This window comes from Podarcis bocagei, assembly GCF_964188305.1.
Source record: "Podarcis bocagei genome assembly, chromosome: 8".
Taxonomy (NCBI): Eukaryota; Metazoa; Chordata; class Lepidosauria; order Squamata; family Lacertidae; genus Podarcis; species Podarcis bocagei.
Genome location: NC_138133.1, coordinates 78,743,830 through 78,758,313, shown reverse-complemented (window position 1 = coordinate 78,758,313; position 14,484 = coordinate 78,743,830). Strand labels below are relative to the sequence as shown.

At 44.3% G+C, this 14,484-nt stretch overlaps 1 protein-coding gene across 2 annotated transcripts in view; it reads right to left on the bottom strand.

Moving 5' to 3' along the window:
* Positions 1-14,484, bottom strand: part of FER1L6 (fer-1 like family member 6) — a 114,092-nt gene that overhangs the window by 37,247 nt on the left and 62,361 nt on the right. For both annotated transcript variants that reach the window (XM_081204298.1, XM_081204297.1), the window contains exons 18-23: positions 13,706-13,858; positions 12,621-12,807; positions 10,675-10,799; positions 7,534-7,668; positions 5,134-5,283; positions 494-604 (exon numbers count right to left, since the gene is read on the bottom strand). In XM_081204298.1, coding sequence (XP_081060424.1) covers positions 494-604; positions 5,134-5,283; positions 7,534-7,668; positions 10,675-10,799; positions 12,621-12,807; positions 13,706-13,858 — 861 coding nt within the window. The remainder of the gene's footprint in view (positions 1-493; positions 605-5,133; positions 5,284-7,533; positions 7,669-10,674; positions 10,800-12,620; positions 12,808-13,705; positions 13,859-14,484) is intronic.

Below are 14,484 nucleotides of genomic sequence, written 5' to 3'. Positions count from 1 at the left end.
ATGAGAGAAGAATCCAATATCTCTATTCAGACCAAGTCTCTCCAAAATGATCTAGAATCATTTTAGCAGTGAGCCTGCTGCAATGGCATACTCACCATGCTGCATTTTGGGTGACCTCTCTTTGGTAGAGCCTAAAAGGAAATGTTTCTAGTTTGCAGTGTAGTAATTGGCGGACTCTTACGTCACTCAAGAAGCCATATGTTGCACCCTCCTTGAAGCAAGGCTGTGCAGAGTGCTGATTGGTGGCCTTTGTGACATTTGCAAAGCCGCATTTCTGCCCCTTATTCCCTTCTTGGAGCAGTTTTTAAAATCCCCCCTGCCAGCATTTAAGCAGTGAAACGTGCAAGCAAATGCTTAAAAACAAAATAGAAAGCTTGACTGAAGCATCAGAGCAGAGATGACAGTCATAGATCAGGAAGCTATAGAAATGTGAAGGTGTTGCCTGCGGCTGATAAGAAATGAGACCCCAACACATCATTTTGTGTTAACTCACCTCTACTCTGTATTTACTCAAGACGGGTCTGATGTTGGCTGGGACTGGGTAGATCATACTGGCATCTGCAGGATCCACAGGTGGGAGGTTTTCAGGGCCGGAATCGGAGATCTGCAAAATGAAGCCACCTCAATGTTTTACTATTTAGGTATGCTGCTTTTAAGGAAAAGTAAGACCCTACAAAGATTCCCCAGCAATTTTCACTGCAAGCCAAAAAGAGAGAGGTAAAGGTCAAGGACCCCTGGATGGTTAAGTCCAGTCAAAGGCGACTATGGGGTTGCAGCGATCATCTTGCTTTCAGGCCGAGGGAGCCAGCGTTTGTCCACAGACAGCTTTTAGGGTCATGTGACCAGCATGACTGAACCGCTTCTGGCGCACGGCAATGCCGTTTACCCTCCCGCCATAGCAGTACCTATTTATCTACTTGCACTGGCATGCTTTTGAACTGCTAGGTTGGCAGAAGCTGGGACCGAGCAATGGGAGCTCACCCCGTTGCGGGGATTCAAACCTCCGACCTTCCAATCAGCAAGCCCAAGAGGCTCAGTGGTTTAGACCACAGCGCCACCCCATTGCACAAGTAGGCCAGGTGGCTTATTAGAATCTGTGGTCATTTTTCCAGTTATACTAATAGGAGCAGGTGTTGGGTGCTCCTAGAATATGCAGTAGAGAAGATGTGCCAGCTAAAAGATTATTACTAGTATTATGTCTGAAACCCTGGAGAGCAGTTGTCGCTCAGTGGAGACAATACTGAGCTACATGAAACAACGTTCTGAGTTGGTAGAGGACAGCTTCCTATGTTCCTAATTCTCAGCAACATACATTGTTTGACATAGTCATATTCTTCACAGCAGTCACAACAACGTTGCTGAAATTCACACCTACGGTTCTTAAGGCTAATTTGGAGTCGTTTGCTGTGTCTGGCTTATTCCAAACATCTCCTCCCATCTGCTGAACAGTAAAGATTCCTGGTTCTTTTGGGCTTTCCACTCACATTTACGGTAGCTAAAATTAGAAACACACTTTGGAAGTGCAACAAAACAGAAAGGCTTTAGAGAGCCGTTTTGCTGTACACAAAGCCATTCATTGCATATAAGAAGTTCTATGGAAAGCTCTTCTGTGTTACTGAATTACCTAAATCAAGTGGTTGGAGCCAATAACTGAGAAAGGGAAATTAATTCATTGGTTGATGCAATGGTTTCAAGTAGTTTGCATTGCTCAGCCCACCAGCACCAAATCCAAATTTCTCTACAGAATTTGGGATGTAACCACCTAAGAGCCAGCTAATTCTGAGTCCTTTGATAGCAACACTGAGACTAAGGAGAAGGACGCCGACAGCCAGTACCAACTCCCTGGACAAAAAGTAAGTAAGATGGCAGGCAGCTGGGGACTGAATAAAGGAACATGAAGGATGATGGGGAAAGCCCCATTCACTCTAATGGACAACTGCGTACTTATTGTTGCCATCCATCTGTCTTGAGACACAATGGGGGGCGCCTCAAGGGGTGAAGCCAAACCCCCTTATCAGCACACTGCATAAAGCCCTGGGTGGCCCGACAAGACCCTCTCAGCCTCACAGGTGTGGTTCAAAGGAAAGCAGAGTAGTAATAATAATAATAGTGGTAGTAGTAGTAGTAGTAATATTTCCTTATTATTTATACCCCGCCCATCTGGCTGGGTTTCCCCAGTCACACTGGGCAGCTTCCAACAAAATATTAAAAATACAATAAAACATCAAACATTAAAAAATTCCCTAAACAGGGCTGCCTTCAGATGTCTTCTAAAAGTCAGAGAGTTGTTTATTTCCTTGATATCTGATGGGAGGGTGTTCCACAGGGCGGGTGCCACTACCAAGAAGGCCCTCTGCCTGGTTCCCTGTAACCTCACTTCTCGCAGGGAGGGAACTGCCAGGAGGCCCTCAGAAGTGGACCTCAGTGTCCGGGCTGAACGATGGGGGAGGAGACGCTCCTTCAGGTATACTGGGCCGAGGCCGTTTAGGGCACCAGGTTGGCTGCAGAGTTGCTGAAAGGAGGCGTACAAGACACCATCCAACCGCTTTAGGGACCCCACTCTGGATTTGTGTAGGGTTTACTCCTTAGCCGTTTCTTCTCCTGAAGATACCCTGCAAGGCAACAGAGTTCTCCTTCTCCTCGATGGGCTACCTTCCCAGGTTGACGAGTCCCATCTGCCCCTCACTTCTCTCTACAGCAAAAACCACTTTCTTGACCGTTGGACCCACAATTGGTCTCGTCTGCTCAATCTGCCAGAACTTGTCTTCGCACTGAGGGTTTGAGACCCATCAGCTACCCTCACCTGGTTTAGCTGGGCAGTCAAAGCCGTTCCCAGAGTCTGGCTGCTGTCATATGTTGACAGCATCTAGGAGCCACAGGTGAGAGCTGAGTGCAGGAGTGAGGACCAAAGGTGGACAAACTACCCCAGAAAGAGCATGACATGTCCCCCAGCAGAGGTAGTACCCATCCCCTAACACCCCATACATGCGTACTGGTCCATTGTGATTGTCTCACATTAAATTTTAGTTTTCTGAGGGAGCAGCCTGATTCAGACAGTCATTACCAATACAGGTCCATTATGAGGCAGAAGAGTTTTTCACAAGGTAGCTACAGGGTAATCACATCCATCCATTGGCGGAGTCATTATATAATTACTGCCGCTCGCAAATGAAAGGTTATTCAAAGTTCTTCGCAGCGACGAAGCTAAATGATTTCTCTTGGAAAGGTCAAGGCACGGAGGGGCAATCTTGGGGGACATATAAAGTCTGCAGCTTTTGTTTCTATCAAATGAGTGCCACCTGTTTTTTATAGACTCAGGTCAACGAAAGGGAATGTTTATGCTGAAGAAGAGAAGTTGCGTTTAATGCCTTGCCGAAGCACAGAAAAGCCTTGTCTAAATATACTGGTGAGCTGCGGAAATATGGAGAGCAGTGAGAGTTATAAGATGATTTACTGTCCTCTATACATAGAACAGTCGGCACTGAGCAGAATTCTAAAGCAGTTGTAGGTAAAACAGAGGAAAAGGGAAGTTTTTATATGTAACGCTGTACTGTTTTTAACACTGATTGGGAGCCGCCCAGAGTGGCTGGGGAAACTCAGCCAGATGGGTGGGGTATAAATAATAATTAATAATAATAATAATAATAATAATAATAATAATAATAATAATAATAATAATAATAATTATGGCCTTCCTGACTTTTGCAAATGGATAAAGCTGATACTAATAAATATCCAGAGACAGGTAAATCAGTCTGTCTCCAGGCCCTGACACTTTAATACACATTAATCCATAAATCTGTTCAATCCCATTTTCACATTAATCTTCATTTGCGCAAAAAATGCTTTTAAATGCATATTTAAATATGCATCTACATGCTGTCACCCTGCAAATATGCATTTTTAAATGTAATTTGATACCTTTTTTTAAAAAAGTTGAGAACTACATCAGAACTAGGGTTGGAAGAGAATTTATTCAGTCTGCATTTTAAAGTGAAATGACCTAACTTGCTGGTCCCAGATTTATATATGGATTGGAAGGCTGGTGCCAATCAGATTATGCACGTCTTCAAATTTTGCAATACTTCTAAAATTGTGTCTACAAATGCATCAAAAACATTAAAAATCACATATTTTAGAAGAACGCGTGCATAATACATGCTTTAGGTGAAAGTGTGTACAATTAAAGTGTGATTAAAACAAAATAATCACAGAAATATGAGACACCATATTTTCTTCTGCTGAGGTAGCAAAATGTCTTGGGCCAGCCCAGCATCAGCCCCAGCCTTTATGACCAATAGTCAGGGAAGATGGGAATTGTAGTCCCCAGTCTCTGGATTGCAACACATTATATAGCCTGGTTTTACGAAAACAGAAGATCTCGTGGTTGGGAAAGATTCCAATTTCTGAAGAAGTCCTCCCCACCAGTCAGTTTTCTCATGAGCAAGCAATCCTCTCTATTACTTCAGGTGGTAGCTGAGTTTTTGCACTTATTACCCTGGTTCGCACAATTTGCTAACCCTTGGTCAGCATTCACATTAACCATAGTTAAGAAACCATAGGTAAAGCTAAAGCATCTTAAACCCTGGCCTATTACGCAACAGAATAGTTAAAAGCGCAAGAGAGCGCAAGTGAGCCTTGAGAGTGGCTTGAATATTTTGCTGTTCTTCACTCACAACTCTGTAGCTTTTGGGTGGCTCCTTAATTCACACGCAATGCTAAGCTTTGGTTCAGAGTCACTAAATAGTATAAACCAACCACAAACCTTGGTTCACGTGCAAATTTTAACCACAGTTAGTAAATCATAGTTAGGCTGCTGAGCTGGGTTCACACTCAACACTAAACCATGGTTTATTGAACCATGGCTAACAAACTGTGGTTTAGCATTATATGTGAACCATGCATACATACACAAAGCAGCAGCAGTAGAATACTTTGAAAGGGTGAAGAGACACAGGAAGGGATAGCTTTCATCTCCTTGCCCCAGCAAAAAGAAAAACCACACACACACACACAAACAAACAACAGCAGCCCTGTGTTGCAAATGCACCATACTGTGTATCATCCTGCCTTGGTTGTTTTCAGACATTCACCAATAAAAAAACATGGATAAGAATATTCGTTGAAGCTTACCTGCAGCAATTCAAATGCAGCAAGGAGGTCCCCTCCAGAAATATTCCCAAAGTACACTGGGTGGTAACTAAGTTTAGGCGGCTCATATTTCTGACCAGCCAATGTTGTCACAGGAGCAGCAACGGTAGAACCAATATATTCTGATTTACCCTAGACGTTTTTAAAAAAGAGAGACTTAGCAGAACGTCATTTATCTTCACATTGTGCCGTTCATACAAAACCACCCCTACAACCAGAGTTTGGCATATGCAGAAGATCACGTCCACACCATGTATGCAAAGCACATTCAATGCACATGGTGTCACCCAAAGAATCATGGAAACTATAGTTTACCCCTCATAGTTTCCATCACCTTTCATGAACTACAGCCCCCAGGATTCATTGGGATATAGCCATGTTCTGTAAAAATGCTTTAAATGCTTGGTGTGTCTTTAGTGACCCAGCGGCCTTAAAAAAGGCCGGGGACCTTAAAAAAAAACCAAAAAAAAAAAAAAAACCTGTCATGGGGTACCATACCCTAGGAGCAATCCACCAGGGCCCTTATACCAGAGCTGAAAGAAGATGAGGGCACTCCTTTTTGCTCTGACATGTTCTTCTCCCTCCCATTCCCCTTTCAGAAGGCTGCCATGGCAAAGACAGGTCACTCTGTCACTCAGAATTGTCAGCTGAGGGTTGCAGAAGGCTTCCCACCCCATTGTTCCAGCCATTTCAGCTTTCCCCCTTCTTCCTCTAAGTTGCCACATGAAATTCAGCTGAGAGCAACAGACTCCCCACCTCTGCTCTAGAGCAGGCTTCCTCAACCTCGGCCCTCCAGATGTTTTTGGCCTACAACTCCCATGATCCCTAGCTAGCAGGACAAGTGGTCAGGGATGTTGGGAATTGTAGTCTCAAAATACCTGGAGTACCGAGGTTGAGGAAGCCTGCTAGACTTGAGTGGTCTAACACATGGTCCAGGGGCAACATGCAGTGCCTTTTTATGTGGCCCTGGACAACATTTGATACCTTCCTCGCCCTCTGCAGCCCTCCCAGATTTGCTCCTGTTACCCCAGAAAAGGAGACCAGTGTTTCTGAAATCAAAAGTTGGCAACCTTTGTAATGGAAGAGGACACTGTTTCTTTTCTTAGCCCTTCCTACATGTTGGACGGAAGTGGGATAAATTACGTAACACAAACACAGAGCTATGCATAATTTCCATTGGGAGGAAGGGCACGATGTAAATGGAATAAATGATAAATTATAATTTGTCCAGGCATCCAATGCATCACTGCACTCTATTAAAAAAGGACAGTTCGTTCAAACCTTTGAACGATCAGTGTCATTTGCCATGTAAGCAAATGTAATACAGGGGCTCAGGGCTAGATTTAACTAAATACTTGCACTTGTGGGAGCCAGCTCAATGGATCCCACTAGTGCAACAAGGATTGCCCCTCTTCTCTGCCCCCAACTCCCCAATCAGCTTTGGGGGTGGGTAATCAGGAGACCACCACCTCCTAACACCATGTGGAGAGATGAGAAGGGAGATCATTCCACCAGGCAAGCAGAAATTGGGTCCACTTCCTGGTGGGGCCAGGTTGCGGTCTGGCCACCTAGCCACTCCCCTCAGCGTCACACTGGGGGAGACCCTGGCCACGTCAGGTTGCCAGGTGGCCAATCAGGTCACTTGGGGGCATGGCCAGGGACGATTTAAGCCATGGCGCAATTCTGAGGCTTCCTCTTTCAGCCTCATGCCGCGGATCTCCTGCCTTCCCACCCTTTCTTCAGGTTGTGTCATTGGCCTTGCTATGGACTTCGCTTGGTTGCCATCAAGGGGCCTGGTAGGACTTTTTCTACTTGGTAAATTGGCACCAGCCACTTGGTTTTCACCTACCTCGTAGCAATCTTCACAACTTTGTAAGGTTTGGTGGTTAGGCACTGGAATTGCGATGTGTGGGGGAGCGGAGGTGCAGCCATCACCTGCCCCTCCATGCTTAAGGGTTTTCCATTAAAGGAATCTGGGGGTGTGGATCTCGCCCAAAGCCGGGGGAAGGGCTAGGGCCATGCCATGACCCCAGCGGGAACCCGGGGGATGCTTGAGTCAATTTGCATCAGCAGGGCTCCCCCTACTGGTGGTTTACCCTTACCAGACTTCCTGCAAGGCGGGCAGAAGTCAAATATGGTCTGTTGATGCCAATGCCTAAGCCAATACTGCTCACATTCCGTAACCAATAAAGTTGTGGCCTAAAATTCTGTGTCCTTGTCTCTTTATTCTCTTGGGGGTGGCTTGGGGGCCTTGAAATGCAAATGCTTGGACTGATTCAGCATCTCCTTAGCACTACTCTGAATTCCACCCATATTGAGGTTGAAACAAACAAACAAACAAACAAACAAACAAACAAACAAGGTGGAGAAAATCATGTTTACCACTGCATCATCATCGTAGAGCTCTACAACGATCACTGGAGGGAATTCAGCAATTTCTTTTCCATCCCCATGAAGCACAATATTATTAAACAGCAGCATTTGATTCCAAGTTGGAGACAAAGTTTGTTGTATGATCTAATGGTGGGGGGAAAGTAGTGCATTAGAATAGACAAGACTCCTGCCCTTTAGATGAGCTCTCTTGGGACATTCTATTTGTGCTATGGAATAATATGCATATTTACACACAGGTGTTTTTTTGTGTGTGTGTGTGTGTATTCATTTGGCTATATTTTGAACAATTGATTTAATTTCATTTATGAATCACTTGCCATCAACTCTCCGAAATGATTCAACAATAAAAGCAGATGCCAACTACAGGAGGCATGGCTTCAGGACCAGGGACAGCTCCAAGCAAGCAACTTGCTCTGACAGTGGTTGGGAGCAGATATCACCACCACAGAGTGCTATGGAGATGTACACACACACACACACACACACACACATACACACCGGTGTGTTTCACAGCTCTTTCTCCCCCTGCAGCTGTTCACATCAGCACAGCTTCATTAGTGTCCGATCCATTTCTCTTTGTGTGCGCACACCAGGGGGGCGTTGACATGACAGGGATGTCGTTACCCTACGCACACCCTGGCTAGAGATGAATTTGGAATGGATTAAGGACTCCAATCAGTGTGAAACTGGTTTGAGAAACAACGCATCAAACAGTAGTATTTCATAACAATGCACGTGATATGTAAGTATTTTGGTTAGTGCTCTGTGAACGTGAATCAAAAGCTTGGCACTGTAAACGAGTGAACAATAAACAGGAGTCCTTCTGGTGCAGTGCAGCACATGTGCTCTACAAATGAGCTGTGTTTGCTCTGATGTTCCTCTTTTTAAGCATCCCTTTAACTGGTATGACAGCAAACACTGGAGATATATTTTGAGGATAAAAATGTACTGAAACCGGGGGTGGGAATCACTTCAATAAAATTTTCTGGAATGCCCTTATATAGAAATGAGGATTCTCCAGCAATTACTTATTCTTTATTGGAGCTCATGTACCATCATAAAAACAATTTCAGGTGCAGCCTAGAATCTATTGCCTACAGAAAGCATTACTGGCACATATAAAGTCTGACATTCTCCAAGATTTACAGAGCAAATGTTTATATGCCTACTCAGAGGTAAGCCCAATTTATTTCCATGTGATTTGCAGCCAGGTAATCATGTACAGGATTGCAGCCTTACAATACTGTAGAAGGGAAAAATAAGGAGGGGACATGGTGTACGTTTATAATGTTATGGATGGTGTGAATGGATAGGGAGACATGCTCATAAAATGCTAAAAACCTGTAGTCTGGTCACCTAATGAAATCAACTGGCAGTAGATTCAGGACAGACAAAACAAAACGCTTTTTGCATGCACACAATTTATCAGGTTCCCTGCCATAAGAATGCAGTGATGGCTATTGCCTCAGATGGCTTGAAAGGGGGATTAGACCATTTTATTTGAGTCTGTATCCCAGTCTATCCCATGGGTTCAAAGCAGCTTTGTCAAATTTATTTGAGTCTATATCGCACTGTGTCCCATAAGCTCAGACCAGCTTGCAGCGGTTTTTCTAAATGTTAATAGCCTTGTGCCCTAGGGGCTCACAATCTAAGGCAATCGGATGGATTGAGCGATAAAAGAGGCCAAACAAATTGACAATGAAATTGTCATGAACCCACTCCCCATCCACCAGGGATCTAGGCACAGAATCGGAGGCTGCAGGAGCACCGTATGGGTCTGGGTCAGGGCTCAGAGCTGATGGTGGTAGACAGGGAGCCCACTGCGCCTGAGATGGTTAGATAAGAACTCTCAGAAGAACTCCCTAGACCAGCGATGGCCAACAGGTAGATCGCAATCTACTGGTAGATCGTGGGTGCCTGTGGTAGATCGCGGTAGATCACGGGACCCCTTCCACCACCCCAAAAAACAATTTTGAGCTCCCCAAAAAAGCCCAACAACTTTGATCAATCCAATGGGTAGATCATCACCACCAGCTTTTTTATAGCGGGGGTAGATTGCAGTCTCTTGGAAGTTGGACAAGCCTGCCCTAGACCACCAGGGCCTATATAGAGTCAGAGCCTAGTCCCACATGGACACCCTCCCTTGAGCCTGACGAGTCAGATGCTTCTTGCCACACATCATAGTCTGGCAGCGCTGGGAGTGCATCAGGAGGGAGACTATGGGATGAAGGAGGAATGCCTGCATTCAGCTCAGAGGCTTTCCCCTTTATGGCTCTGAAGGCGGTAGAAGCAGGTCTCAGTCTGCTCCAAACCTTTGCGGAAGTGGCTCGCTTGGAGCTATCCATGGTTCTGCAGCCTTGCCTCCAGCCTTGCTGATTTCCTGGTGGGCTCCAGCATCAGACCAGAGCATGATCAATATAGTAAATGTAAAATCTAGTGGTTGTTTAAAAAATTAAAACAACAACAACCCTGAGCTGAAACCAGCAATAACCCTGGGATAGGCAAGACACTGCCTTCCAGGGGTAGTTAGCTTCCAAATTCCATCAGCTTCACCACTATGGCTGCCTTGTGATCCTCAGGTGAAGGGTGGGATAGAATCTTAGAATCACAGAATTGCAGAGTTAGAAGGGACTGACCAGCAAGGGTCATCCAGTCCAACGCCCCCGCAATGCAGGAATCTTTTTTCCCAATGTAGGACTGGATACCACAACCCTGAGATTAAGAGACTCTTGCTCTGCTACCGGGGCTATCCAAAGCAGTATATAAATTAAATAAATAAATAAATAAATAAATAAATAAGACTTGGGGTGCTCACATGCTCATTTTGACATATCTCCAATTAAAAGGAGTAGCCAGACAAGGGGAAACCCTAGTTAAGAACTTAGAAAGCCAATTCCAACCAGTCAGACTAGACAGCACTAAGTCAGAAGGGGTAATTGGCCTATGACTTAGTGGGAGGTAGCTTTCTGGTGTTTTACTCACCACAGGGAACCAGGCAAACAATGATCTACGAACTACCTCTTCCTTTACCTACTCAGCACACGCTGGGAGATGACCTCTGTGCTGAAAAAAAATGCTATTTGTACTTATAAATACTTCCGTTTCTTGTACTCTTCTTCTCACTCTTACCTTCGTGGTCTGGCAGTGTGAAACAAACGTGACTTTGGCAAAGGGATCAGAAAGCCCACTGCTGTCGGCTGCGATGAGACCCCTGGCCTGATACATGTGAACTCTCAGCTGGAAAACATTCTTGGCTGTGTAAGCACAACAGAAAGAAGGAAAGTTATCACCGTGGGGAGGGATCAAAGTGGTCCATCCTGCAAGTACAACCTCTAGCATCTTCAGGTAGGACTGGGAGAGACTCCTGCCTGGAACCCAGGAGAGCAGCTGCCAGTCAGTGTAGACAATACTGAGAAATATGCACCCAGTCATCTGATTCAGTATAAGGTAGTTTCCCGTGTTCCAATATTTCCTAACAAAGCCAAGTTCAGCTTGAAGTCTCTGACCAGCTTCCCTGAGTCACTTTTTGCTTGTGAACCCACTTGTGGTTTTTTATTATTATTATCATTGCCAGGGACAAAAAGCACCCCAATGGCAAAATAAAAATAAATCAATAAATTCCTCCTTTTTTTGCCCCAAGTCTTTTTCATCTACAGAACAAAAATCATAAATGGCTGCAATTTAGGGACATTGTATACTACTGCATCTGGGCAAGGGGGCAATATCCTAGAAGGACTGTGTTGCAGGTCTATTTCTGTGTAAATTCTGCAATGAAAAGTGCCACTCAGGTAGATTTTAACCCCACAGGTTGTAGTTTGTGAAGGCAAGAGCAGGATAGTACTGAGATAGGTGCTCCTTTAGACTTCCAAATGTTTGCATTCCCATCAACCCCAATCTTTGGCCATGCTGGTTGGGGCTGATGGCAGCTGTAGACCAAAATAAATGGAGGGCACCAGCTTGGGGGAAGGCTAGACAGGCACATACAACCCCTGTCTGTGTTTGATTAAACTTACAGGCTAGCCACTGGTTTTCCCAGCTTGGCCTCCCTCTCAAAGCTGCCCCATCAAATCAAAGAAGGGATCAAGTCACTAGGTGCATATATATTTTTTAATTACATATTTTATGTTTTTTATATTGTAATTTTATGTTGTGAACCATCCTGAGGTCTACAGATAGAGGGTGGTATTATCATCACGACCATCATCATCCTCAGCAAACTAATTCACCCACCACCACTGCAGGAATGTACGAAAGGAGGCATGACCTAAGGATTACATATGAACCCAATATATCAAACATATGTTGGAAATGTAAAGAAAAGGAAGGGACCTTTTATCATATGTGGTGGGAATGTAGAGAAATTTTAACATTTTGGGAAATGATATATAACGAATTGAAGAAAATGTTTAAAATGACATTTGTAAAAAAACCAGAAGCATTTTTGTTAGGGATTGTAGGACAAGACCTGCCAAGGAAAACAAAGAACTTATTCATGTATGCTACAACAGCGGCAAGAGTCTTGATAGCACAAGGATGGAAGAACGAGGAAATCCCGACAAAAGATCAGTGGCAAGAGAAATTGATGAACTATGCAGAACTGGCTAAACTGACATACAAGCTGAGATAAGGACAACTGTGACTTCAAAGAAGAATGGGAACTTTTTACAAAGTATTTAAAAAGACAACAAAATCAGTTGGACTCCTTGGCAGGTTTTGAATAAACATACACAAATTTAGTGATTGATAACATGGTAGATAGATAATATAAGAATTGAAACAATTTTATAATATGCAGAGAATAACATGTGCTGAGAAATCAGAGAGAGGAGCTGAGGGAAGTCTTGGGGGGGAGGGAGGGTTTGATGGGGAATGGGGGAAAGGGGGGGAATAATGAATATGATATGTTTTGATATACTGTTATGTTGAAATTGTTAATGATTTTTTTTTTTAAAAAAAACATATGAACCCAATATATGATTATTATTTTTTTTAAAAAAACGACAACCAAACAACCCTGGCTGAGTATAAGGCAGCTTCCTATGGCACTATGTTCCTACATTTAAAGAATGTCTTACTTCTGTAAACCAGGCTAACAGGCGGAGGGCTGCCGTGATGTCCTGAGCTTGCTCCCAAAGGTGTTTCTGTTTCATATCCAATAGGCAAGTTGTCCAAAATTGTGTGCGCATATTTGGCGGAGCCAAGCCACAGGTAAGTGTCGACTTTTCCGTGAACGTTCCAGCCAGGAGGCCGTTTCCCCGGCAACTTAAAGTAAAAAAGAAGTGTCCAGAAGGTCAAGTTTGTTTGTTTATCAAGAGGCATTCTTCCAAAAATCACAGACCAGGGTGCAATATATAATTATACAACACAAATTACATACAATCCTATTTAAACCATCAGAAGGAGGAGAGGGACAGCTAAAACAGCAGAGGAGCTGCCAAACTCTTAAATAATTGCAGGGTGGGCTACATGCTCCAAAGATGAAATATTTGAAACCTGGGTAAACCCTCAGTGCTATGGAATTGCCCATTTCCTCATCTAGGCTGCATAGACACCAAACATTTAAAGTATATCTGAAACACACACCGCTGTGAAGAGTCCCAAGAACTGTAGTTTACCCCTCACAGAGCTACATTTCCCAGCACCATTAACAAACTACAGTTTCAAGGAGTTGGGGAAGTGGGAAGTACCGTATTTTTCGCTCCATAAGACGCACCAGACCACAAGACGCACCTAGTTTTTGGAGGAGGAAAACAAGAAAAAAAATATTCTGAATCTCAGAAGCCAGAACAGCAAGAGGGATCGCTGTGCAGTGAAAGCAGCAATCCCTCTTGCTGTTCTGGCTTCTGGGATAGATGCGCAGCCTGCATTCGCTCCATAAGACGCACACACATTTCCCCTTACTTTTTAGGAGGGGAAAAGTGGGTCTTATAGAGCAAAAAATACGGTACTTTAAATGTATGGTGTGTATTCAGCCTTTGTCACTGATCTCAAAAACCAGCTGTTCAGGGTGGGAGGATCCCTTGCTGATTCATGGCTGAATTTCTTCTTCTTCTTCTTTTAAAAAAGGAGTGGGTTGTTGCATAAATTTGTCTGGCAGTGTAGATGAGACACCAACAACAATGGCTGTCTCCTCATACGGTTGGGAGGTTCCCAGACTTACTTTCAAGAAGTGAGTTTTAATCTTCCCACAGTGCTTCCCTCTCTGGTCGGCCACTGGGGAGTAGAGCAAGTCTTTGGCTGGGATTCTCGCGTAGGCAACTCTTTTGTTGTTGCTCAGCATCCAGATGAAGATGTCGGGCACCGTGTGCTGAGGCTTGAAAAAAAGACAGGCATGTGATTTGAGCATCAGGAACACCATTAGGCTTGTGAAGAGCGTGCTTTCGCTGGGAGGTCAGCCATCTTTGATTGTGTGTCAATCAAGAAACAAGAGTCCATCTCCAACAAGTGCCCTTCTTTCTGTTTCCTTAAACCCCACCACCACCACTCCAAAAATTTCCGGCAGGATTAGAGAGGTTTGAAAAAACCTGGGAATGTGGCAAGAGAGGTTGTTGCTGTGTGGAAATGCTTGTAGCCTCTCTGATACAGTGGTACCTCAGGTTACAGACGCTTCAGGTTACAGACACTTCAGGTTACAGACTCCGCTAACCCAGAAATAGTACCTCGGGTTAAGAACTTTGCTTCAGGATGAGAACAGAAATCTCGCGTGGCGGCATGGCAGCAGTGGGAGGCCCCATTAGCTAAAGTGGTGCTTCAGGTTAAGAACAGTTTCAGGTTAAGAATGGACCTCCAGAACGAATTAAGTTCTTAACCCGAGGTACCACTGTCTCTCAGTGTAGCAGGATTTCCTCTTGTATGTGTTTGAAATAACAGTGAGGAGAAGAAGAAGAGGAGTTTGGATTTGATATCCCGCTTTATCACTACCCTAAGGAGTCTCAAAGC